The sequence below is a fragment of the Heterodontus francisci genome, chromosome 13 (assembly GCF_036365525.1).
Source record: "Heterodontus francisci isolate sHetFra1 chromosome 13, sHetFra1.hap1, whole genome shotgun sequence".
NCBI lineage: Eukaryota > Metazoa > Chordata > Chondrichthyes > Heterodontiformes > Heterodontidae > Heterodontus > Heterodontus francisci.
In genome coordinates this window covers 113,248,526-113,275,868 of record NC_090383.1, presented here as the reverse complement: position 1 = coordinate 113,275,868, position 27,343 = coordinate 113,248,526, and the positions used below count along the sequence as shown (strand labels likewise).

Genomic DNA, 27,343 nt, shown 5'->3' with positions numbered 1-27,343 from the left:
TAAAAGAAATGTAGAACAGATTCCAGGCAAAAGCTAGTAATGGCAACTCCTTTTTGAGAAAGAGCTGGATCAAACCACAATTAACAAAGTTCTGCAGCTAAACAATTCTCACGTCAGATTTGATAAATGAAACATAAGCGCTGAAATGGTAAATGGACGTGACTCATATTTTAAAATGAGTAACATCTGACCATTATACAGTTGTGGTGTATAATTTTTATAGAACTAGAGAAAAAGAGGTGGTTCAGTATCTGTTTAAGAATACAATTGAATACAGAAGGATCAGAACAGACAACTCCATAAACATGATGGTTTTTCTGCTCCAGAATTCATGGAAATGTCATCTGCCGAGTATACAATTGTGACTGAATAATGTGGGTTGTCAATGGTCCATTGACATCCTGGAATTTAGTCAGTCTTGGAAAGGGTGAGTGGGAAGGAGAAGTTTGAGGCTCATCTCTTTGGCGGTTTCTTTCTGTGGCTGGTTAGCTCCCTCAGGAGGTTAGAAAATTACATACAGCTCATAACTTCACAAATAATATATGGCCTGATTAGTGCATCTGTTTTTAAAAATGTTCTTAAATTCCTCCAAAATTAAAATTCTCAGTAGTAACTGGGCGTTCAGACCTTCAAACACTAATTAAGTACAACTAAACAAACATGATTCCTACTAGCTACTTGTTTATTCTCAAGACCTTTGTCTCAGAGCAGGTTACTAGATTGCACTGCCAACATAGAGCCACCTTATAAATGTCCTTAATGGATTACATATGCTTTTAAAAATAACTGCTTTCATTTTATTTGGTTTGATGATATAAGCGAAAATTATTTTATTAATAGATGTTTGTAAAATGCTCCCATTCTGACGTTTAGCTAATCATTCATTCTGGATTTCAGCATGCATGTGGCATCTGCTATGAATAAATATATACTCACCAGGTTGGACCAATGGTTTCCCAGTTCTTGTTGAGCATTCAGATTGCATTATCAATTATGAGGCTTTCTTTAACATTAATTCCTATAGTTCTGTACCACAACATTTCCCAGACAAATCAGTGTGACCTTTCAGATCTAACTGCAGTATGCTTAATTCGCTAATTCAGATCGACTCCCCAGTAAGCAATTTGAAAGTAACATCAGGCTAAGTATAAATATATGTGGAATTGCACAAAAAATTTGGATATTTGCTGCACTGTGAATATCTCACTGGTGCCAGATTATGAGGTCAGTGAGTCACATCATTGTGCACAGATGCTGATTCTATGCATCACGTTCATTTTTAGAAGTTATCTCACTATCATAGTGGTCACTCTGGATTGGTCAAAAGTGATGTAATTGAACTATAATTCATCTGGAAGGATGCACACAGCTGTCAACTGGAAAGCTGTAATAATTCATTCAAGCGGATAATTTTTTTGACTTCATATTCAGGTAAATTATCACTCATAAAGAAGTAAGATTTGTCCTTTGCGCACTTCCAAGGAAATCAATGAAATGGATGATGCCATATTCAAATCTTTGGAGGAATGGAGCGCTTTCCTATTTTAGACAGCGATTATCAGCATCAAGCATTCCCAGATCAGCTATAGCACTGTTAAATACAAATAAAGCAACTTCTACTGTGTTTCTGATGCGCTGCGCTATTTCAACCCGAAGCAGAGAACAGAACCTTCTGCTGCACCAGTGTGATATTTTCCATTTCTCAAACCAATCATCCTTGGGTCTCTCTGAGTGAGGATTACTGATCAGTGCCAAATAAAAGGTCTTTATTTGGCTCTTGTTCCATGCCAACTAGAAACCTAAACTGCCTAAATTATTTTACAGCAGGGGTCTTGCAAGCAACAGATGGAGGAGACTTTGATTCTGTTATTTTGAGCTGGCTGCAGTCAAGATGCAGCAGCAAGCAGGAGGTACACAGCTACAGACCAGCAGCTCCGAGGTGGATGGTGCTGTAAACAATAATGCCACAGCACTGTTTTGCATGAAGACAGAGATGGAAACTAACAGGTATGTGTGTGAACCTGGAATGTAACAGGGTGGTGGAAGCAGATTCAATCGTAACTTTCAAACAGGAATTAGATATAGACTTGAAAAGGAGAAATTAGCAGGGCTATGGGCAAAGAGCAAGGGAGTAGGAATAACTGAATAGCTCCTTCAAAAAGCCAGCACAAATGATGGGTCCAATGGCCTCCTCCTGTGGTGTATGATTCTATAAGTCTATGCAACAGTGCCATCTGCACGAGTGACCAAACCTGGAGGTCACAATCTGAGTAAATGAGTGAATATGTACGTTTAATTGTGATAGAAAAGCATGAAGGACAGGGATAACAGAAATAACGTGACTGAAATAGGCACAATGGGAATGTGTTGCAAGAAGTTAGTGTAGCTCACAATCGTTTTAATATAGATATGTGCAATTACCAGCATCAGTGCAGGTGTTGTGCCATGAACTGGCCAGATCCATAATGACCTGTCTTCTGATGCTGTCAAGAACCATTTATTATTCTGAGTCCAACCAACACAATTCACAGCTCCATCATGACCTGAATAAAAGCACAGAATAAGTGTTGATCACTGTATAAGTACCTGAATTTTAAAGGATATAACATATGCATATCAGAAAAAATAATGATATAATTAAGTTATTTCCTCCCTTGATTCTCCTCCTTACCAACATTTTTTTAAAAAGTTACTTTAGTATGGGGATTACTCAAAGAAATCATTGGAAATACACTCATCATATCAAGGTCATATTGGTGCAGTACGTCTGCCTAATTTTACAATACAATTAATTGAATTAGCCTACGTAGCGAAACTTTCTTCTTAAACAGCAGACGGGTTAATATTTCTGTTCTAGGAAAAAAATTCAGAAAAACATTTCTGAATCCCATGTCATACTGTTTTATTTGTTGTTCAGAATTGCCTTGCAAACCTTTGGTCTAATCATTTATGAAACAGCTAAGAAAAGTGAGGCATAGTTACAACTGGTGTAGCACTTTTGTGGAAAGGCAACTGTAAAAAACAAATCTAACAAATGTGATTTTTTTTTTAAACAGACAAAAATCTGTACACCTGTTAAAGGATAAACATTTAATAAGTGAGTTTTATGAATATATTACTACATTTTTATTTAATCTGCATAGGTAAATAGAAAACATTTAAGTGTGGATGCAAGTTTTGTGGAGTGCTGTTTCTGTGCTGCCCTCTTGTGTACAGAATAGTATTATTGAAACAATAGGATTAGAAATTCGAACTGCTTTGCTTGCCATCAATGCCAATGAGCTTGTATCCACTACTAGCCATTCTCTGGAATAATTTCCCAATTCACCCACAACTTATTTTCCTGAACCAACAACAGGATGTGCAGGCACCACCACATTTACCCACATACAACCCTCAAAGGGAGACACTGGAGAAATGCTGTATTTTTTATTTGTTCTTGGTATCTGGGTGTTGGAGGAAAGGCTACACTTATTCACCATCCTTAGTTATCCTGAGGTGACAATGGGCCTTCTCCTTGAACCACTACAGTCCTTGTGCATGATAATTTTAGGTAGGAAATTCTAGGGTTTTGACCAAACAATATAGAGGAATGGTGACATATCCAAGTCAGGGTGGTGTTTGCTTGGAGGGGAACATTGGTGTTCCCATGATATTGCTGTTCTTGTTCTTCTTATTCATAGAGGTCACAGGGCTAAGGAGGAGCCACAGTGTGCCGGTAGTGCCAGTCAAGCAAACAGCTTTTTCCTGGAAGGGTCACGTTTTTTGACTGTTATTGCAGCTGCACCCATCCCCCTAATATTGCTAATATATATACAATAGTTAGATTACTTCCACATAATTACATTATTCAAATTAGGATAAACTTAATGAAGAAAATAGTTAACAGTTAACAGATGAAAGTAGAGGGGAGTAAAAATCACTTATCAGGCTGGTGTTATCAATTCAGAGTTCCGAAAGGGATAGTCAGATGTGAGGTTTTCAATTTAGCAGTTTGGTTAAAAAAATGCCAAAATGTCATTTAACTTGGACAGGCAGCCTCAAGGAATAAATGGTCCTGCTGGAGATTCATGCTGAATAGCTTTTACTTTGAACATTTACTACAGATTTTGCTCTGGAAATTAAGCTTGGGAATTCAGTTAAGTATTTGTATCTGTGGCCTTGACATTACGGCAAAAGTATACTAATGTACAAATGTTATATCCGTTTGTCTGCAGTTCCTTTCTCTGCCATTTCAGCAGAGGCATTAATTCATCTGAAACAAATGGTTTAAGACTTTCGCAATAGTGGAGAGAAGAATTCAGAGTACTCCTTATTCCTTATTTAAGGAAAGACGTACATGCATTGGAAGCAGTTCAGAGAAGGTTTACTAGACTAATACCTGGAATGGGCGGGTTGTCTTATGAGGAAGGGTTGGACAGGCTAAGCTTGTATCCACTGGAGTTCAGGAGAGTAAGAGGCGACTTGATAGAAACATATAAGATCCTGAGGGGTTTTGACAGGGTGGATATGGAAAGGATGTTTCCTCTTGTGGGAGAATCTAGAACTAGAACTAGGGGTCACTGTTTAAAAATAAGGGGGCGCCCATTTAAGACAAAGATGAGGAGAAATTCTTTCTCTCAAAAGGCAATGGAAGCAGAGTCTTTGAATATCTTTAAGGCAGAGGTTGATAGATTCTTGATAAAGCAAAGGGGTGAAAGATTATCAGGGGTAGGCGGGAATGTGGAGTTGAGGTTACAATCAGATCAGCTATGGCGGAGCAAGCTTGAGGGGCCAAATGGCCTACTTCTTCTCCTAATTCGTATGTTTGTATGTAAACATATTAAGGTTTGTCATCTAAATAACTGCACACTAAATTGCCTGTGGGGGAACTGACATTACGTTATTCTGAAGTTTAATGCTTCTCCTTGGTATTGACATGCTGCAGAAGACAAAACCAATTCCCATATGCAATTTGTGTATGAGAATTCAACAGGCAAGTCGAAATATACTGACAATTATTACAAGGTTCCAAAAAGTTCACTTACACTTTTATCGATAGGATAATAGAAAACAAAACATCTTCAATACCTATTTGTGTGCTTTTAAGTCATAATCTATTTATAGTTGTTACCTTTAAACACGGTTGGAGATCCAGTAAGTGAAGAATTATAAACAAGCGTGGTTTTGTCAGCCAATCCAACAGCAAGCAGCTTTCCATCTCCTGAAAAAAAGTTAAATCAGAGGTTGAGGAGTGCCATTGCTTATTCCTGGGTAAATGTCAGTGTAAGTGGCCGACTACTAGTTCCAGTATTTTTAAATTAGACACATTTTTATTTTCGATTGGTGAATAGATGATATGGATATGACACACTTGACACATGCACACCCACCTACAGGCATTCAACTAGTTATTGTCCAGGTAATACACATAGTGTTCACTATGCAGGTTTTTTCCATGGATTGTTACAACCAGATGAGAAAGAGGTCAGACTTCACCTGGTCTTACTGTAACACATCGGCCAGAATGGCCGCTTGCCGGGCTCTCTGAACCCGCTGCTCCTCTACATGGGTCTTTATGGCGAGTGGGAGAGAGTGTTTAAATTCCTCTAACAGAATTACTTCTCTGAGATTCTCATAGCTGAGCTGTACTTTAAGAGCCCTCAGCCACTGGTCAAAAGCCAGCTGCTTACTTCTTTCAAACTCCAGATGAGTTTGATTAGCTTGCTTCTTGACGGTTCTAAACTTTTGGCAATAGGCTTTGGGTACTAATTCATATGCCCTGAGGATAGCATTTTTTGTCAGTTCATAATTTGATGAACTCTCATCTGGCAACAGGGAATAAACCTCAAGGGCTTTTCCAGTTAGCTTGCTTTGTATTAAAAGAGGCCAGGTCTCAGCTGGCCATTTTAACTGCCTTGCCAGTTTCTCAAAAGACACAAAGAACGCTTCCACATCTTCCTCATTGAATTTTGGAATCAGTGGAGCTAGTTTTATCAATTCTATACCTAGCTCTGAATTACGCTCCTCCATATTGGCCATGCTTTCACTGGGGTTACTCTGTCGCCCCCTAGTTAACTCAAGCCATTTCAACTCTCTTTCTTCGCATTCTTTCTGGAAGGTTCTTTCTCTCTCTCTCTCTCTCCTCTCTCTCTCGTTCCTTATCCTGTCTTTCTTTCTCTCTCTCCTCTCTTTCTTTTTCTTCATGTTCCTTCTGGAAGGCTCTTTCTTTCTCCCTCTCCTGCCTCTCTCTTTCTCTTTCTTCTAATTCAAATTTCCTTTGTTCCAATTGTATCTTTGCTAACAATACCCTGTCAGAGTCTGCTTCTAACCCTGTTTCTGCTTCTTCAGATTCAAGGGAAAAATGGTTGGCCACTAGTCTTAGGAATTCAGACTCCCTAGCCTTGCCACGTAGAGTGATCCCACACTGCTCAGCCATTTTCCTCAACTCCTCCATAGGCAGTGCTTTTAACTTATCCCAAGTTACTTCACCCTGGCTTGGAGAACTACTAGCTTCAGTTGCAGACATATTAGTACTCAATCACACACAACCACAAGAAAACCTGTATTAAACTCGCTCATTTTTGATTGGGAACAATTTGGCTTCCCACTTCCAATTTCTCTCGTTTGTCTGTGGCTAAAATCCTGGATGCTAGCACCCAACTTTCTGTTACGACCAGGTGAGAGAGGTCTAGGGTTCCCTTTCAGCCTTCAGCTGGTCTTACTGCGACAGGGTTTAATTTTTACACACACTGTTTTTAGCTCCCCCTTGGTAAATCCTTGATCACCGCTTTCCAATTATAAGGCAAAGAAACGAGCATAAACTGGCTTTCTTATGTTTAAAGAAGAAAGGTGAAATTTTATTAAACTTAAATTTTAATTCAGTTGACGCCTGGATACATGATGCGCCCACACTAGCATGCATACATGATACATACATGCGAAGACAGAAAAGAGCAGAAGAAAAATTAAAATGGAAAGGTTTGAGGCAATATCTGAAGAGTTGTTGCTACGGTTCTTCGAGCTCACTGTAGAGTCCTTGATTGTAAGTGGATCTTGCTTTTCATTGGGGCCCAGTATTCGTCTTAAACCTTGTTCACTGTAGGAGACTTTTCTCTCTTGGGGTTCATGTGGCTTCAGTCAGTTTTTGGAGTTCCGTGAGAAAGAGATGGGAGCAGACAGGAGAGGCTGTGGTGAGCCAGCCAGGAGAGGTCTTTTCAATCCAGGAACAAAGAGCTTTCTGAAGGCTCTCAGTTGAAATCTGTACAATTCAGAAAAAATCCCAGACTGCCAAGCAGGTTAGTCATGTGACTAACTGATTTGACCACGTCTGTTTGTGGATTGTATTAGAGCAGGGGATTGCTCCTTTGTTCCCAAACACTGTCTGTTAATATGCAAAAATGTCTTTCCAGCCAGGGGCCTAACAACCCCTTGTCACAGGCCTTTAATTCCCAGCAACAATTTGAAATTTAACGTCAATGTGGCAAAATTAATGTGCCTCATTCTTGGCCTGCAGGACAGGATTTATGTTTGCAAATGCAGCATATTAGCCAGCTTTAAAGAATAAGTACTAAAAAGAAGCAGGTCACTAAATAGTATATTTAATTCAGTTCAAAGACTGCTCTTGCTTCAGGCTAAACTAAACTAGTTCGTAGCCAGTCACCTGCAACCAGTCCACCTAGAACCAATCCACAGCCAACCACCCGCAACTAGTCCACAGCCAACCACCTGCAACCAGTCCACCTGGAACCAGTCCACGGCCAGCCACCTGCAACCAGTCCACCTGGAACCAGTCCACGGCCAGCCACCTGCAACTAGTCCACCTGGAACCAGTCCACGGCCAGCCACCTGGAAACAGTCCACGGCCAGCCACCTGCGACCAGTCCACCTGCAAGCAGTCAACAGCCAACCACCTGTAACCGGTCCAGAGCCAGCCACCTGCAACAAATCCACGACCAGTCACCTGCAAGCAGTCCACGGCCAGCCACCTGCGACCAGTCCACCTGCAAGCAGTCAACAGCCAACCAACTGCAACCGGTCCACAGCCAACCACCTGGAACCAGTCCACGGCCAGCCACCTGGAAACAGTCCACGGCCAGCCACCTGCGACCAGTCCACCTGCAAGCAGTCAACAGCCAACCACCTGTAACCGGTCCACAGCCAGCCACCTGCAACAAATCCACGACCAGTCACCTGCAAGCAGTCAACAGCCAACCAACTGCAACCGGTTCACAGCCAACCACCTGCAACCAGTCCACGACCAGTCACCTGCAACCAGTCCACGACCAGTCACCTGCAAGCAGTCCACGGCCAGCCACCTGCGACCAGTCCACCTGCAAGCAGTCAACAGCCAACCAACTGCAACCGGTCCACAGCCAACCACCTGCAACCAGTCCACGACCAGTCACCTGCAAGCAGTCCACGGCCAGCCACCTGCGACCAGTCCACCTGCAAGCAGTCAACAGCCAACCAACTGCAACCGGTCCACAGCCAACCACCTGCAACCAGTCCACGACCAGTCACCTGCAAGTAGCCCACGGCCAGCCACGTGCAACCAGTCCACGGCCAGCCACCTGCAAGTAGCCCACGGCCAGCCACGTGCAACCAGTCCACGACCAGTCACCTGCAAGTAGCCCACGGCCAGCCACGTGCAACCAGTCCACGGCCAGCCACCTGCAACCAGTCCACGGCCAGTCACCTGCAACCAGTCCACGGCCAGCCACCTGCAACCAGTCCACGGCCAGTCACCTGCAAGTAGCCACAGCCAGTCACCTGCAACCAGTCCACGGCCAGTCACCTGCAAGTAGCCACGGCCAGTCACCTGCAACCAGTCCACGGCCAGCCACCTGCAACCAGTCCACGGCCATTCACCTGCAACCAGTCCACGGCCAGTCACCTGCAACCAGTCCACGGCCAGTCACCTGCAACCAGTCCACGGCCAGCCGCCTGCAACCAGTCCACGGCCATTCACCTGCAACCAGTCCACGGCCAGTCACCTGAAACCAGTCCGCAGCCAGTTACCTGAAACCAGTCCGCGGCCAGTTAACTGAAACCAGTCCACGGCCAGTCACCTGAAACCAGTCCGCGGCCAGTTAACTGAAACCAGTCCACGGCCAGTCACCTGAAACCAGTCCACGGCCAGTCACCTGCAACCAGTCCGCGGCCAGTTACCTGAAACCAGTCCACGGCCAGTCACCTGCAACCAGTCCGCGGCCAGTTAACTGAAACCAGTCCACGGCCAGTCACCTGCAACCAGTCCGCGGCCAGTTACCTGAAACCAGTCCACGGCCAGTCACCTGAAACCAGTCCACGGCCAGTCACCTGCAACCAGTCCGCGGCCAGTTACCTGAAACCAGTCCACGGCCAGTCACCTGCAACCAGTCCGCGGCCAGTCACCTGCAACCAGTACACGGCCAGTCACCTGAAACCAGTCCGCGGCCAGTTACCTGAAACCAGTCCACGGCCAGTCACCTGCAACCAGTCCACGGCCAGTCACCTGCAACCAGTCCGCAGCCAGTTACCTGAAACCAGTCCACGGCCAGTCACCTGCAACCAGTCCACGGCCAGTTACCTGCAAGTAGCCACAGCCAGTCACCTGCAACCAGTCCACGGCCAGTCACCTGCAAGTAGCCACGGCCAGTCACCTGCAACCAGTCCACGGCCAGCCACCTGCAACCAGTCCACGGCCATTCACCTGCAACCAGTCCACGGCCAGTCACCTGCAACCAGTCCACGGCCATTCACCTGCAACCAGTCCATGGCCATTCACCTGCAACCAGTCCACGGCCAGTCACCTGAAACCAGTCCGCAGCCAGTTACCTGAAACCAGTCCACGGCCAGTCACCTGCAACCAGTCCGCGGCCAGTTACCTGAAACCAGTCCACGGCCAGTCACCTGCAACCAGTCCGCGGCCAGTTACCTGAAACCAGTCCACGGCCAGTCACCTGCAACCAGTCCGCGGCCAGTTACCTGAAACCAGTCCACGGCCAGTCACCTGCAACCAGTCCGCGGCCAGTTACCTGAAACCAGTCCACGGCCAGTCACCTGCAACCAGTCCACGGCCAGTCACCTGCAACCAGTCCGCGGCCAGTTACCTGAAACCAGTCCACGGCCAGTCACCTGCAACCAGTCCGCGGCCAGTTACCTGAAACCAGTCCACGGCCAGTCACCTGCAACCAGTCCGCAGCCAGTTACCTGAAACCAGTCCACGGCCAGTCACCTGCAACCAGTCCACGGCCAGTCACCTGCAACCAGTCCGCGGCCAGTTACCTGAAACCAGTCCACGGCCAGTCACCTGCAACCAGTCCGCGGCCAGTTACCTGAAACCAGTCCACGGCCAGTCACCTGCAACCAGTCCACGGCCAGTCACCTGCAACCAGTCCGCGGCCAGTTACCTGAAACCAGTCCACGGCCAGTCACCTGCAACCAGTCCGCGGCCAGTTACCTGAAACCAGTCCACGGCCAGTCACCTGCAACCAGTCCACGGCCAGTCACCTGCAACCAGTCCACGGCCATTCACCTGCAACCAGTCCATGGCCATTCACCTGCAACCAGTCCGCGGCCAGTTACCTGAAACCAGTCCACGGCCAGTCACCTGCAACCAGTCCACGGCCAGTCACCTGCAACCAGTCCGCGGCCAGTTACCTGAAACCAGTCCACGGCCAGTCACCTGCAACCAGTCCGCGGCCAGTTACCTGAAACCAGTCCACGGCCAGTCACCTGCAACCAGTCCACGGCCAGTCACCTGCAACCAGTCCACGGCCATTCACCTGCAACCAGTCCATGGCCATTCACCTGCAACCAGTCCACGGCCAGTCACCTGAAACCAGTCCGCAGCCAGTTACCTGAAACCAGTCCACGGCCAGTCACCTGCAACCAGTCCGCGGCCAGTTACCTGAAACCAGTCCACGGCCAGTCACCTGCAACCAGTCCGCGGCCAGTTACCTGAAACCAGTCCACGGCCAGTCACCTGCAACCAGTCCGCGGCCAGTTACCTGAAACCAGTCCACGGCCAGTCACCTGCAACCAGTCCACGGCCAGTCACCTGCAACCAGTCCGCGGCCAGTTACCTGAAACCAGTCCACGGCCAGTCACCTGCAACCAGTCCGCAGCCAGTTACCTGAAACCAGTCCACGGCCAGTCACCTGCAACCAGTCCACGGCCAGTCACCTGCAACCAGTCCGCGGCCAGTTACCTGAAACCAGTCCACGGCCAGTCACCTGCAACCAGTCCGCGGCCAGTTACCTGAAACCAGTCCACGGCCAGTCACCTGCAACCAGTCCACGGCCAGTCACCTGCAACCAGTCCGCAGCCAGTTACCTGAAACCAGTCCACGGCCAGTCACCTGCAACCAGTCCACGGCCAGTCACCTGCAACCAGTCCGCAGCCAGTTACCTGAAACCAGTCCACGGCCAGTCACCTGCAACCAGTCCACGGCCAGTCACCTGCAACCAGTCCGCAGCCAGTTACCTGAAACCAGTCCACGGCCAGTCACCTGCAACCAGTCCACGGCCAGTTACCTGAAACCAGTCCACGGCCAGTCACCTGCAACCAGTCCACGGCCATTCACCTGCAACCAGTCCACGGCCAGTTACCTGCAACCAGTCCACGGCCATTCACCTGCAACCAGTCCACGGCCAGTTACCTGCAACCAGTCCACGGCCATTCACCTGCAACCAGTCCACGGCCATTCACCTGCAACCAGTCCACGGCCAGTCACCTGCAACCAGTCCACGGCCATTCACCTGCAACCAGTCCACGGCCAGTCACCTGCAACCAGTCCACGGCCAGCCACCTGCAACCAGTCGACGGCCAGTCACCTGCAACCAGTCCACGGCCATTCACCTGCAACCAGTCCACAGCCAGTTGCCTGAAACCAGTCCACGGCCAGTCACTTGCAACCAGTCGACGGCCAGTCACCTGCAACCAGTCCGCAGTCAGTTACCTGAAACCAGTCCACGGCCAGTCACTTGCAACCAGTCGACGGCCAGCCACCTGCAACCAGTCCGCAGCCAGTTACCTGAAACCAGTCCGCGGCCAGTCACCTGCAACCAGTCCACGGCCATTCACCTGCAACCAGTCCACGGCCAGTTACCTGAAACCAGTCCGCGGCCAGTCACCTGCAACCAGTCCACGGCCATTCACCTGCAACCAGTCCACGGCCATTCACCTGCAACCAATCCACAGCCAGCCACCTGCAAGCATTCTATGGCCAGTCACCAGCAGCCAGTTGCCAACCACTGGTCCCCAGTCCACTTCCAGCAGCCAGTCAACAGCCAGCCTCCAGTATCTGGCCTGCAGTATGCCTCAGAATGGAGAGAGGGTTCAGGTGCCCCAACTTATAGAAGCAGAGTGGTTAGAATTAGGAGTGGAAGAGGCAGCACACTGATATAGTTGTCAATAATAGCAAAATTCTGAATTAATAAAGATGTCACAGAAATAAGAGAAACTGCACAACATTTCCATTAATAGGTCCAATTCTTTCTGTAAAAGCTGACTGTATCAGCACTGCTGTCTCTCCTTCTTTTAATGCTTGCTGCAAATTTTGCACATTACAAATGATCTGGGCATTTGGTGTGGTGCAGCTCATTGACGCCATGTTCCCAAAATCTAAAATGAACATACAAACATAAGAAATAAGAGCAGGAGTAGGCCATTTGGCCCATCGAGACTGCTTGTGGCCTCAACTCCACTTTACTGCCAGCCCCCATAACCCTTGACTCCCTTGTGGATCAAAAATCTGCCTAACTAAGCCTTGAATATATTCAATGACCCAGCTTCCACTGCTCTCTGGGGTAGATAATTCCAAAAATTAATGACCCACTGAGAGAAGAAATTCCTCCTCACCTCCATCTTAAATGGGAGACCCCTTATTCTGAAACTGTGCTCCTTAGTTCTAGATTCCCCCATGAGGGGAAACATCTTTTCTGCATCTACCCTGTCAAGCCCCCTCAGAATTTTATATGTTTCAGTAAGATTGCATCTCATTCTTCTAAACATCCAATGAGTATGGGCCCAACCTCCTCAACCTTTCCTCATAAGACAACGCCTTCATCCCAGGAATCAACCAAGTGAACCTTCTCTGAACTGCCTCCTGTGCAAGTATATCCCTCCTTAAATAAGGAGGCCAAAACTGTACACAGTACTCTAGGTGTGGTCTCACCAATGCCCTGTACAATTGTGGCAAGATCTCCCTACTTTTATACTCCATCCCCCTTGCAATGTCAACATGCCATTTGCCTTCCTACTTACTTGCTATACTTGCATGCTAACTTTTTGTGATTCATGTACAAGGACACCCAGATCTCTCTGTATCACAGCATTCTGTAGTTTCTCTCCATTTAAAAAAGATTCTGCTTTTCTATTCTTCCTACCAAAGTGGACAACCGCACATTTTCCCACATTATACTCCATTTGCCATTTTTTGTGCCCACTCGCTTAACCTATCTATATCTCTTTGCACTCTTTGTGGCCTTCTCACAGCTTGCTTTCCCATCTATCTTTGCATCATCGACAAATTTGGCTACAATACACTTTGTTCCTTCATCCAAGTCATTAATATAGATTGTAAATAGTTGAGGCCCCATCACTGATCCATGTGGCAACCCACTAGTTACAACCTGAAAATACCCCATTTATCCTGACTCTCTGTTTCCCATTAGTTAGCCAATTCACTATCCATGCTAATATATTACCCCCAACATCATGAGCTCTTATCTTGTGCAGGAACGTTTTATGCGGCAACTTATCAAATGCCTTTTGGAAACCCAAATACACTGCATCTACTGGTTCCCCTTTATGCACCCTGCTTGTTAAATCTTCAAAGAACTCTAATAAATTTGTCAAACACGATTTCCCTTTCAAAAATCCATGTTGACTCTGCTTGATTGTATTACGATTTCCTAAATGTCCAGCATTTTCCCACTGACAGATAGTAAGCTAACTGACCTATAATTTCCTGTTTTCTGTCTCCCTCTTTCCAAAACAGGGAGTTTTTCAATCGGCTGGGGCCTTTCCAGAATCTAGGGAATTTTGGAAGATTACAAGCAGTATCTTTGTAGCCACTTCTTTTAAGATCCTCGGATACAGGCCATCAGGTCCAGGGGCCTTATCAGCCATGAGTTTTCTAGTACTTTTTCTCGAGTGATATTGATTGTTTTAAGTTCTTTAAAATGATGCCTACAACTTTGAATAGTGCATTACTCAAACACCAGCACAATCTGATTGTTTTTCAAATACAATTTACACATTGGGATAAACGTTCTGAGTCCATGCCAGTGGGCGAGGTATGCATTCATTTATTTAGGAGCAAAATAACACAGAAGTTGCACTACTTTCTGAATTTTTACAAATTAATGTATATGGGAAATCATGAAGGAAAATCGTCAAAGCCTAAAAGTAAAAAAAAAGGAAAAAGTAGTGTACAAAAAAAACCTTAATTAAAATCCAAAAAACAAGAAAAAAATTAGGCATAGATTTGTCTTGGAAAGACTGCAAAACAGGCTGCTGATTTGTCGTCAGCCATTTTACACCACATTTAACCTCAATGGGGCTGTCAGACTGGAACTACCACTTTGAAACCAACAGCTGCTAGCAGCGTTGCAGCCTACAGGCTGGATTTTCAGTCCCTGCAGCGTCTGGGATTGGAGGCAGGTGGGCACTAAAAATAGCCCTGCAGGCCGGTGTACCTGTTCCCCGGCTCCATTCCATCCCAGGCCATTTTTGTAGAAACGGGATGAGAGTTGGCAGGGACACCTGCCCGCATGGAGCGAAAGCTGACACAGCTTGTTAAGGGCCTATTGTGGCCAATTAAAGGAAGCCCACTTGGATTTTCCGGTTGGCCTCCAGGTCCCCGCAGGCGGCAGGGACCAGTGTAACTGCCTGGAGGAGGCTCCTGGCAGCAGACTGGGAGGGCCAGTGCTCCAAGTAGGCCTAGAGGCCCTCATTATCTGCCTGAGTGCAGGAGCAGCCACAGGCCACCTACAGAGGGGTTCCCGCTCCACAGTAGTGGCCTGGCTGCAAGATCCATTTTTTAATTTAAGTTTAAAAAAGTTAAAATCAGGGCATGTGACTGTTTCCCCCTGGGGGCGGGTTTGGCATCCGGAAACAGTCCCTTCTGTTTCCCGCCCCAGTGGGAAAAGTCTGCCCTAGGTCTTTGCTGCAGCTTTATTGCTCCACATCGCTTTCTGAGACAAGCAGAGACATAGGCCAGAATTTTACACACACCCTCCCCCAAAAGAACGAGTTGGTGGTTGGGCTGGGGGGGGCGTGAAATGGAGTGGGAGGCTTGGGGGGAGCCCTTCCCGACATTCCCGCCACCATTTTACGCAGGATGGCGCCAGCGGCAAATGGCCCGCCCGTCCCAGGCTAATCAAGGCCCTTAAGTGGCCAGTTAACTGGAATTTTACCATTGGCAGGCAAGCAGGCGGGCACCCAAGCCCGAGAAAAGCCACATGTTAAAAGGAGGTGGCTTTCTGACAGCCTGGGTGGGTTGGGGGGAGAGGGGGGCACTCCTGATCAGGCACCCTCTGCCCAATAGAGGGCTGCCCCCGATGCCCCAACCACCCTCAACTACCAACACGGCCCCATCCCCACAATCGACCACCCTTGCCCCAGCAAGGCTCCAAAAACTTACTGCTTCCCGGGGCCGTCCTTCCTCTTCTTCTTGAAGCTGGGTTGCAGTCCCAGCAGTGGCCATCGCTCCCGGTGCCGCTGCTGGGACTAAGAGCTGCCGGCCCACAGACTGGCTGGCAGCTCCATTAGGCAAGACTTCCTACTTCAATGAGGTGGAAATCCCGCCTCAGACCAATTAAGCATCTGGGGTCTGTAAAATGCAGTCTGGAACCCCAGGCCAGGCAGAGGCGGGATTGCCACTGAGTTTTCAGTCGGTGGACGTGAGTAAATTTCCGGCCATTCTTTCCTGCTTTCATACACTAGAAGAACTCTTCTCATCAGTGTCCAAATGCACATAGCATTTACAATGTTCAAAAAGATCTTGGGAGATTTTTCAAACTTTCATCAGCATTTGACGTTAAACTGCAGCTGGTATTAAGTTGAAGTAATGTTAGACTACCTCCTCAAAGTGGTATTACCAACATGCAATGTGCCAGTATTCCTTACTCAGCATTAAATGACTATTTTTCTATTGTTGTGGCATGAACAAAGCACCACATCCACATGAAATTTTAGTACGATTGGACCATGCACTGCAGACAAGTATACTACAGAATAGCAAAGTAATGTTTTGTGTTTCAGCTAATTCTCGTCAAATAGTACCGCAAAGCAACTCAGGAAAAATAACTTCTGTATCCCTTCTGCGTATACTAGTTCTGTTTATTTCATCTGGTCAAAAATCTGTCAGCTGCAGAATATCCATGCTGAAATGAAGAAGGTGATGCAGAATATTTTCCATGCAGAAAATGACATCAGCGCATGCAAAATGACCCAACATTGTCAAAGAAAACACATTGATTTTAATCTGGCTGACAGAATCAATCTGTATTTGACCCCATCTCCCCCACATCTTGTTCATTTAGCAGGGACATATCACAATAAAATATTCGTACAATTTTCCACTGCAGTTTCCTGCATATTTTAGTTACAAGGAATTAGTAAAATGTAAATTACTGCACATTATTATTACTTTTAACTTGTTGCAGTAGCCTTGTTCTTAATGACAGATTTTGTTAGGTGCATCTTCACTGCTGTACGTTCCATTTCAGTATTTGAAGACATCACTGTTTCTTTACTATGATTACCTTGCAGCAAGATCTTATTTATGCCCATTGTTTTAGAAATGACATTTTATTTTAAACTTAGTTATTTTGCAGCAAAAGTTAGCTCTTTCTCATCTGATTCACGCTGCTCATCTTATTCAGGAATGCCAATGTTCCCAGTTTTGATTGTCAATTAATCAACTAGACCAAAGCTTTAAGTGCAATGAGTTCACCATACATAGGGAGACCTCTTTTCCCTAACTGAAAAGCAACACTGCTTCATGAAATGGACTGATGGAACATTACAGGGAGTGAGAAGCTGCATAAATTAGATTTTTAAGATTTTAAGTTGAATAGTTATTTTCTATAATCTTTCAGAATGTACAAGAAGAGATGAAGAGTTTTAATTAGCAGAAGTTGGAGATAATTAAGCCTAGGTATATAGTCAAAGTAGTATAGGGTTTGCATATAGTACTTGTCAAATGGAAACATTTTCTCAACAATTTTCTTCCTTTTCCTTTCTTGAAGACTTTGATTCCTTGCCTAAGCCCTGGCACTTCTAGTACCTCATCCAAGTGGCCATTATTCATGTGGAAACCTTGACAGTGAATGACAGCAGGCTATTTGTTGGTGGACATCACAGCAGAGCCTTATCCTGCTGGTTTCTGCATCCATGCACGCATGCTTCAGCAGGAGTTACTACTTAGCAACCAGTGGCAAGAGCCCTGGAAGATTCATCTCTCCTTAACCCAAGGTGCTGAGATTAACAGTAGCACCCTTTCTGAAGCCTCACCTTAGATCAGCTAAATCACTAAGGAGCAACAGATCACTTAATTTAGCTCAGTCAGTGGAGAAGCAATTAAAATGTTGATTGTAAATACTCTGTGCGCGACTTGGTTCGCAAGACAATTCCCTCTCTGAGACTGTTGTTTTCCAGTTATAAAATGAATGCCACTGCTGAAATAGTTTTGCCAAATGTGCATGAGGTTTTGAAACTTCTCTCTGAAATTTAATGCACTTCCCAAGAACGAGCATTTAGAATGTGTTTGTGTTGCTTTCTGCTCATCAAGTAGCGTTAGTGCTGTGAATGGAAACCTCATTATTTTTGATACCCACCAGGCAGGTTTTTCCATTTGGAATCGGGACCCCGACATCGGGAACAAATCCAGGTCCCAAACTGCACCGTGTTGGGACTAGTCACCTACAGCAATTTTGCAAGATTGGCCAACTGATGGCCAGAGGCAGCGGCTGCTGTCCAATTAAAGACAGCAGGTGGGCTCTTGAAGGTGGAGAACCAATAGGAGACCCTTCAGCACGCCATTGCACATAAGGGCAAAAAGAGGGTGCATCCACCTTGAGGCATCCTCTCAGCACCTTTTACAAAACTGAAAAGAAATAGTCAGAGCTGCAGTACCATCATTGTGGAGGGGGAACCTCAAAATAATCCTGGAGCAGTGGCTCCCTGTAAGCCACCAGGACACCGTCTCCTGGCATCTGCCGTGCTCCCCACCCGGCGGGGGACTTGCAGGCCAACTGGAAAATACCAGTCAGCCTCTGATCAATGGCCTTAATTAGCCTCTTATTTGAGTTACCAAGCTACCCACTACATGCGGCTGGGTAGCTGTTCCGCACCCAATCTGGCCTCCAGGAAAATGGCCGGGGTCAGGATCGTAGCGAGGAACTGGTACACTGGCCGGTGTTGGGAAATTCCGTGCCTGCCCGCTTCTGTTCCCGACCCTATATTTGCTCCAAAATCCTGCCCCCAGTATCAGTGTCAAGCAATCCTAGTTATTTGTGTGCATAGTCACTTGCAGAATAAACTCTACTCTTGCCCAAAAATATGCCTCAATCCCAACCTTAGATAAAAGCAACCTACTGTACCAGTGCAACAATTTTTCCATTTCCCACAGTTAGGCATCTCACAGTCACACAGTTCTGTGTTAAGAATCATATTCCACTGGGTACTGGATTCAGAGCACCAAACCTCTTGATTCACGGCCTCTAGAAAACATTCTCATCATTCTCTGATCATGCTGGTTACCTGAGTATTGGATGCAGCATACAGGTGTTGGTTGGTTTGAAACAGCAACTCGTGCATGAAGTCTGCTTGGCGCCAGACTGTCCAGCGGGTATTCTTTCGTAACTCCCCTATAGTAAATCATAACACTAAGACTGAGCAACAGTTCTTCAACTAGAAATACTGGAACATTTTCAAAGCATTCAACATGTTCTAGTCCTTTCTGGTCATAAACACAACTTTTCCTGAAATTAACAGAAGAGTGTGGGGGTGAAATTGGGCATGGGTGGGACACAAAACAGATGGAATTGCACTTCCACAGAACTGAATATCAGGTGTGTTGTAGAACAGCTGGAAAAAGCAATTCCGCTTGCTCTGTGTCTCTTCACCATGCCCAAATTCACTTCAATGCATTGTATCAAAACAGCATTGGACATCACCGCTCATTTGAAATGAAACATTGCAGATTACACATTAGTAATTTTGTTATTGGAACACAGTTTGCTAATGATTGATCCAGTAATAGATAAATAGCTCACTTTATATTTACAATTAGAAACAGTATCCTGTTAGTTTGCACAACAAATTCAAATGCACCACATAAATATGCATACATCCTGCTTGGTTTGCATGTACTTCCATGCTGTTGTGCTCTTTCCAAAATATTGGGAGAGTCACAGAATAGAATCATAGAATGGCATGGCTACAATTGGATACTGAGAGGGGTAGAAGAAGTGAGAGACCTTGGAGGATATTGAGAGGGGTGGAAGAAGTGAGAGACCTTGGAGGATATTGAGAGGGGTGGAAGAAGTGAGAGACCTTGGAGGATATTGAGAGGGGTGGAAGAAGTGAGAGACCTTGGAGGATATTGAGAGGGGTAGAAGAAGTGAGAGACCTTGGAGGATATTGAGAGGGGTAGAAGAAGTGAGACACCTTGGAGGATATTGAGAGGGGTGGAAGAAGTGAGAGACCTTGAAGGATATTGAGAGGGGTAGAAGAAGTGAGAGACCTTGAAGGATATTGAGAGGGGTAGAAGAAGTGAGAGACCTTGGAGTGCATGTCGACAGGTCCCTAAAGGTGGAAGGTCAGGTAGATAAAGTGGTGAAGAAGGCATATGGAATGCTTTCCTTTATTGACCGAGGTACAGAATATAAAAACAGGGATGTAATGCTGGAACTGTATAAAACGCTGGTTTGGCCACAGTTGGAGTATTGCATACAGTTCTGGTCACCACATTACAGGAAGGATAAAATTGCTCTGGAGAGACTACAGAGATTTACAAGAATGCTGCCAGGGCTTGAAAATTGCAACTATGAGGTAAGATTGGATAGGCTAGGGTTGTTTTCCTTAGAACAGAGGAGTCTGAGGGGTGACTTAATTGAAGTGTACAAAATTATGAGGGGCCTAGATCGAGTAGACAGGAAGGACCTGTTTCCTTGAGTGGAGAGGTCAATTACCAGGGGGCACAGATTTAAAGTGATCAGTAGAAGGATTAGAGGGGACACAAGGAAAATCTTTTTCACCCAGAGGATGGTGAGTGTCTGGAATTCACTGCCAGGAACGGTGGTGGAGGCAGAAACCCTCAATTCTTTTAAAACACACCTGGACATGCACCGAAGTGCTGTAAACTGCAAGGCTATGGACCAGGTGCTGGAAGGTGGAATTAGATTAGGCAACTAGTTTTTCAGCCAGCACAGACACAATGGGCTGAATGGCCTCATTCTGTGCTATATTTTTTCTACGGTTCTAAATAACCAGCAATGGATCCAATTCCATTTTGCACAATTGCATAACAGCCCCAAACATTTAGTAAGCAGATTTCAGATATTAAGACTTCCTTGCAAATGGTTTTCTTACTTCAGACTGCTATTTTTCTCCTTCATGACTGAGCTGACACGTTTTGAGGGATTGACCTTTGGTGTGAACATGTTCCCCCTGCAACAAAATCATTAATATTGTTGCATTAGTATCAAAAATTGAAAAAACTTATTTCAATGTTTCGACATTTAAATAATTTAGAAATTGAACTTTTGAACTAATTATTCAGCAACTGATCTGGATGATTGCACATTTAGGACCAGATTTTCATCTCACAAAAGTTGAAGTGCATAAACAGCAGTAGAAACTGGTGTTGAACTAGTTTGCTCAACTATTCCATAGCCCTGCTGATGTACTCCTGTCATGACTGTGACTGGTGTGGCAGAAGAGCCCTAAAATGGGTCGGGACCTGGATATGGCAGGTCCAGACCTTGCCTGGGAGTTTCCTGGAGCCTTGTTTGGGGGCTGAGCCTCTGCCACCTGAAGTAAAACCACTGATGGGAAAAAAGCAAAGCTAGGGAGGGAATTTCCAAACTTGGGAGTCCTCATTACACTCGAGAGATCATCAGCCAGTATGCTCATAAGCAAGAGGGATACCCACCTCAGAGTTGGAATAATGGGGGTCCAAGCCTGGTTTGTGGCATTGCTCCTGAAAGCTAAATCAATGAAATATTTGCAAATGGGTGAGCCAGGACCCTCAATGAGCAAGCCTCTGAAGTGTTAAAGCAATTCTTAAGATGTCTAAACAATCCATGGACATTATAATGTGCCACACAAACTTCCTTGCATCAACTAAGAAAAGTTTCTCCTGGGGCAGTCCACTGCCTGTTCAACTCTTTGGCCTACTATTTTGTGTGACTTTTACTTTAAAGAGGAAATTTGAGACGATATTCAGCTGAATAACATCACATCAACATTGCTAGTTACTTCCATTTGAGTATTCTAGAAATCAGAGGCCCTCCAGCTTGAAAGGTGCAGCAAACTGCAATGGAAGGTAAATGAGAGAGAGGGTGCTTCAAAATGGAGGCAGCCTCTCTCCAACTTTTATTAAATTTCTCACGTGTTTAGATAGGGTATCGGTGGAGTGAGAAGCACAACACTAGTGTGCAGGAGAAGGTGCCAGAGGCAGAGGCAGCTGTGGACAGTTCCCCCCGGAGGACGGAGGACAGACACAGCCCTGCTCAGCTGGACACAGATGCAGGGCCTCAGGAATCACTAGAAAGGAGGCTGCACCTATGCCAAAGCTAGGGAGGGAATGTGGCAGCAGATGTGTCCCCTGAGGCAGTGTAAGGTCATGTGTAGAGAATGGAGGAGTCCATCCAGTTCATGTGCGCCACAATGGCTCAAGACTTTATGCGCATGAGCTCCTCCATCAAGATAGTGGTCTACCCCATGGCACATAGAATCACAGAAAGTTTAAGGCACAAAAAGAGGCCACTTGGATGTGGCAGCACTTGGAGTGCATGCAGGAACTGCGCACTGATGTTCACAGATGCATGCTACACTATGTAGCCTGGACTGGTCAGTGGCTCTGGTGATGCTTGTGGGGGATGCCAGTTGTGTCCCAACTGGTGCACCCTCCAGCCATCTGGAGTGCCAGGCAAGGGATGAGAATGTCACTGAAGAGGATAAGGGTGCCACCCCTCATGAGATGCCATCATCATCTTCGGCATCCTTGGCCCCTCTGACAGAAGGAGGATCGGTGCAGCAGCACTCAGTGACAGAGGCTGCCCCTGCAATGATTCAGGTAGCCTCTGGAGATGTCCCCAGTCACCTCCATGATGAAGACGACTGCCACATACATCTCAACCGCAAGCCGAGATAAGTAAGCAAGCTGCCTCCACCTCCTCTGAAGCCACAAGGGGAGCACAGGGTTGAAGTAGCCAAGTGTGGAGGCCACTGCGTCGTGCAGAGCACTGAGTGGGTCACTGGAGTGTCTCCTTCCCTGAAGAATACCATGTAAATAATGACACTTGAAGTCAGATATGTGAGACTCTAATTAATGATGGAGCAAGAAAAAAGGTATGAGGTGGTGAAGGAGAGAAAGGATTCCTCAATGGTGCCAGTGAAACCTCCTGTCAGATGCGCATCCTTCATTGATGGTAAGAGTTTACATTTTCCAGGCTGCGTCTTCAATGGAAGTGTCAGCACAGGCACCTCAGAGTGCGTTCCATACTGTGCCATTTATCCTAGGTCAGAAAGGTTCAGTTGAAACGTTCCTAATCAGATGATTCCTGACAATCAGAGGATCTTGACAAGAACATCGAGTCCCATACCGGGCCCAGACACCTCACTCTGCAGCCGGAATACCTAAATGTTCTGTATCTTCCCCCTCTGTCTCCTCTTCCATATCCTGCTTCTCCTCTTCCTCCAATGAGCTGTGCCCTTGTAGGCCTCACCATCCTCAAGGTCTACACCTCTCTGTAGGGCCATGTTATGGCGTCCGCAGCAGACTACCGCAATGAGCGAGACCCTTGCAGTTGTGTATTGCAGGGAGCCACCCAACCGGTCCAGGTACAGGAAACAAATCTTCAGAAGCCTAATGGCCTGCTCAATAGTGGTCCTGGTGAGTAGAAGGCTTTGATTGTATCGCCTCTGTGCCTCTAGGGCTTTCATAGAGGGGTGAGTAGCTATCTCTTCAAGGGATATCCCTTACCCTCTAGAATCCATCCACAGTCTTCGGAGGGGTGGGGCTGGAGTGAAGAGCTGCGGCAGCCTGGACTGGCAGAGGATGACGGAGTCATGGCAGCTGCCAGGAAAGCAAGCGTACACATAACGGAAGCTCTTGTTGTAGTCGCAGACCAGCTGAACGCCGAGGGAATGGAAGTCCTTCCCTGAGCGGGCGGTTGCTGGGTGCCTTGATGGCCACATGGGTGCAATCGATGATGCCCTGTACCTGGGGGAATCCAGCGATGGTGGTGAAACCCAGTGCCCTCTATTCTTGCAAGACCACATTGTCTGGAATTGAATGTACTGTTCAGCTTTGGAAAATAGGGCATCAGTGACCTCATGGATGCAGTGGTACGCAGCCGTTTGTGATATGCCACCAAGGAATGGGCGGGCTATCTTATGAGGAAAGGCTGGACAGGCTAGGCCTGTATCTGCTGGAATTTAGAAGAGTAAGAGGCGACTTGATTGAAGCATGTAAGATCCTGAGGGGTCTTGACAGGGTGGATGTGGAAAGAGGTTTCCCCTTGTGAGAGAATCTAGAACCAGGGGTCAGTTTAAAAATAAGGGGTCACCCATTTAAGACAGAGATTAGGAGAAATTTTTTCTCTCAGAGGGTCGTAAGTCTTTGGAACTCTTCCTCAAAAGGCAGTGGAAGCAGAGTCTTTAAGGAAAAGGTAGATAGAATCTTGATAAGCAAAGGGGTGAAAGGTTATCGGGAGTAGGTGATAATGTGGAGGAACCGGTTCAGCCATGAACATTGAATGGCTTGAGGGGCCGAGTGGCCTACTCCTGCTCCTAACGTATGTTCGTATGTCTGCAGCTGATCCTTGGAAGAAGTTAGAAGTTAGAAGCAAAGCCACGGTGATTTTGACTGCTACTGGCAGGGTGCGGCGACTAGTGCTGAGAGGTGCGAGGTCTCACTGGTTCTCGGTCATCTCCAGGTAGCTAAGTCTTCAGTGGTAGATCCTATGCAAAGGGTATGGCCTCCGTTGCCTTCCTGCCCTTCCTGTGGAGGGTGTTGCTCCTCATCATCACTGGCTTAAAGATCTGTGAGTTATGCTCCCATTGTCAGCTGCTGCCTTCCTTGGGTTCCGGTGACCCCACCCCCCCAAAATTGTGCTTGGCAGCCTTCCCCCTTCTCTTAAGTCCCCGCATTGCCAGAGGCTGACAAACCCCTGCACTGCCCAGGTTCTTACTGCCCGCACTCCCGCCATATTGCTGTGCTGATGGCACCAGTCTCCCAATAGGCAAGGCCCCTTCTGCACCACCCACCTTTTTATGGGCCCCAGCTAATTCCCTGGGGTGGCCATGACTGGCTTCCCACTGTGTGCCTGCCTCCATTTAGCTGGTCTGCTCCAGACAGCGCATGCAGTCCGTGTGCCTCCGTAAAAATCACAACATTCCCCATTAGCGAGCTCTTAAAGAGCTCTTTCACCCAGCTTAATTTGCTTTCATCATGAATCAGGTGGGATCGTGATGCTGTCCCACCTCTCGTAATTCTTTCAGCAGCACCTCACCTGCTGCATCTGCAAACCTTGGAAGTCGTGGGCATCTTGGCCTAGGAATTCAATGACGCTGCACCCATTTTTTTCAATCACTAAGCAGGTGACTAAACCTCCAATATGGCAGGCAAGAAGCACACGCGCATGCTGGAAATACCCCACTGGTCATATTGATATTGGCAAATAAAAGGAATCTAGCCACTTTTACATAAAGGGGCTTAATTCTGGAATTCCGTCCCTAAACCTTTCCAACTCTCTTTCTTCCTTTATGACAGTCCTTAAAAGCTACCTCTTTGACCAAGCTTTTAGTCATTTGCCCTAATGTCGCCTTATGAAGCTCTTGTGAAGCTTCTTGGGACTTTATTCTGTTAAAGGTGCTATATAAATGTAGGTTGCTGTTCTTGTAATGCCTGTTTGAGGTCCCCTCTGCATTATTGGTTTGCCCTGAGGCAAATGACTGCATTCAGGAAAATCAGGGATACAAAGTTTGCTAAAACATTCTTGCTTGGCCTGCTCCACTTAGGGTTCCTCATACAGCCGCTCCTACCTAAACAACGGCCATCAACAGCAGGTAAATTTTTTTATAATATGTATTTTTAATATACATTGCTGTGGAGCCTGAAGGAGCAGCCATCTTCCACCTTGTTACTGCCCCACCTCACCCCTCCCAGGTGTTGCCGCCAGCGAGGCAAACAGCTTGATACTCAAGTTGTTCAAATGGGCAAGGTTCATGTGGAGACAGAACAGATGTAGCCACTCGCCCAATTTTTTTACATGAGAGCCAGGGCTCAATTTCAGATTTCACCTTTCCAAATATTAATTTCACTCTGGCGCCAGCTATAGAGGATCTCTGGCACCCAGCAACAGTGATGTCATCAAGCAGACTAAGCAGCCAATCACAATGAAGAATTCGCACAGAAGCAAATCAGGAAGCAAGCAGGCTTTATCGTTCACTTTTTATAATTTTACAGAAAGTAAAATAAAGATTGGGAAATACACATGGGATTAAGGTAGAAACTGAAATATTACAAATTTTAAAAAAAAGAATAATCTATAGAATTTTTAGCATGAAATGGAGAAATTTGATATTCCACAAATATAAAATTAGTTTTTCAGGGCCAGAGAGGTTGTTCAGCAGAAATTATGACTTAGACACCTACAAAAACCCAGTTACACTTCATTCAACAAGACATAACTTTCTCAAGGGTTTTTACAGGACTAATTGTGTAAGAAGTGGTAGTTCACATCAAATCATTGATTTTTAATTGATTTTCACCTTCGAGGACTTCAACAGCACACCTTGTGTTGTAGAACTTCCAAGCCTGATTGTGAAGAAGACCCTGAGACCAGGAAGCTTAAAAAGAGACTGTTTACTGCTGGCCACAGAACTTACTTCTCCACTCCTGACAACCCACAGCCAGTGCTGGCTGGCTCTTCTTTATGTATACACATTTGAATACAATTAACTAATTAACACCCAACACCTGTTCACCCTAGTATCATCCGTTAACAGAACTTCAGACCCTAACACCCTGTGGAGGAGCAAGGTATCAATAACAGCAACTTCTAGGTTTTCATGTTTAACTGCACATATATGGACACCAGAAGCTGCTGTCAGTTTCACAGAATAATGACGGCAAACTCTAGCAATTCACCATCATTAAAACAGCAAAACACAGCCTTTGGAACTAAATCTGAACAGAAACCTTTTTATCTTTAAAGTTGTGTTGTGTGTGTGTTTTTCTTTTAAGATTAAAACTCTGATTTTATTTGCTTTTGGGAGTCACTCCACTGGCTCCTCACTCTTACTGCACGCCCCCCTCCCCCACTCAACTCCTTGTCAGTTCCAGGATCTTCCACCATAAGCGAGAAGAATGTACAACATGTCTGTCCATAATACAGTCAACTGTATTGTTATGCACCATAGCAACATGTGCACGAGGAACATGATGTGTCCTGGTGTCCAGTGTTGCTAAAATGTTAGAAGGCGATATTTTAATTTTAAAGGTCTGCACAAGCAATCAATTACATACATCATGGTGCTTTTTCAAAATAAAATTATAAAATCTTCAGCTAATGCCCAGCCCTATACTGGGCAGGTGAAACAGCCAAGCTGTAAACCTTCCCCAGCTGGTGGACTCCCCTCACTGAGGGTTAGGGCACATCATTGGAGCAGGCAGATCTTCAGCCATAACCAAAGTGTACCTGGATTCCACAACAGCTAAGGTGCTTGATTAAACTTACTTCAAACATACAGACTATGTTAACAGTGACTCTTACCTAGGTGCTGAGGTGTAGCCAGAAGACTTCACTTTGGTATGAAACACAACCGGCTTGTCTTTTATACTGCTGGCTACTAGTTCCAAGAATTATAAAAGAAAAGATGTATTATATTTTGCAGGGTGTTAAGCCATGGTTGTTGACTTTTGCATTCATCATTATTGAAGAAACACTGTAATTTATACTCAGCATAAATGAAAAAAAAACTGTAGCTTTATCTAGATTGATGACCAGATAATTAAAAAATGGTAATAAAAAAGATTATACTATGTTAAACAACATTCTCATAAAATATAATGTGGCATCCTCTCATCCTTAGGATTTAATTTGATCAGATTTTAGTGCTTTAAGATAATAGTGTT

The 27,343-nt window shown here is 46.0% G+C and overlaps 1 protein-coding gene across 4 annotated transcripts in view; it reads right to left on the bottom strand.

Moving 5' to 3' along the window:
- The window catches only part of wdr27 (WD repeat domain 27), a 412,961-nt gene that overhangs the window by 340,110 nt on the left and 45,508 nt on the right, over positions 1-27,343 (bottom strand). For 2 of the 4 annotated variants that reach the window (XM_068045466.1, XM_068045468.1), the window contains exons 14-18: positions 26,982-27,057; positions 20,569-20,646; positions 18,736-18,842; positions 5,114-5,203; positions 2,422-2,543 (exon numbers count right to left, since the gene is read on the bottom strand). In XM_068045466.1, coding sequence (XP_067901567.1) covers positions 2,422-2,543; positions 5,114-5,203; positions 18,736-18,842; positions 20,569-20,646; positions 26,982-27,057 — 473 coding nt within the window. The remainder of the gene's footprint in view (positions 1-2,421; positions 2,544-5,113; positions 5,204-18,735; positions 18,843-20,568; positions 20,647-26,981; positions 27,058-27,343) is intronic. The other 2 variants (XM_068045467.1, XM_068045469.1) reach the window with 2 other exon arrangements.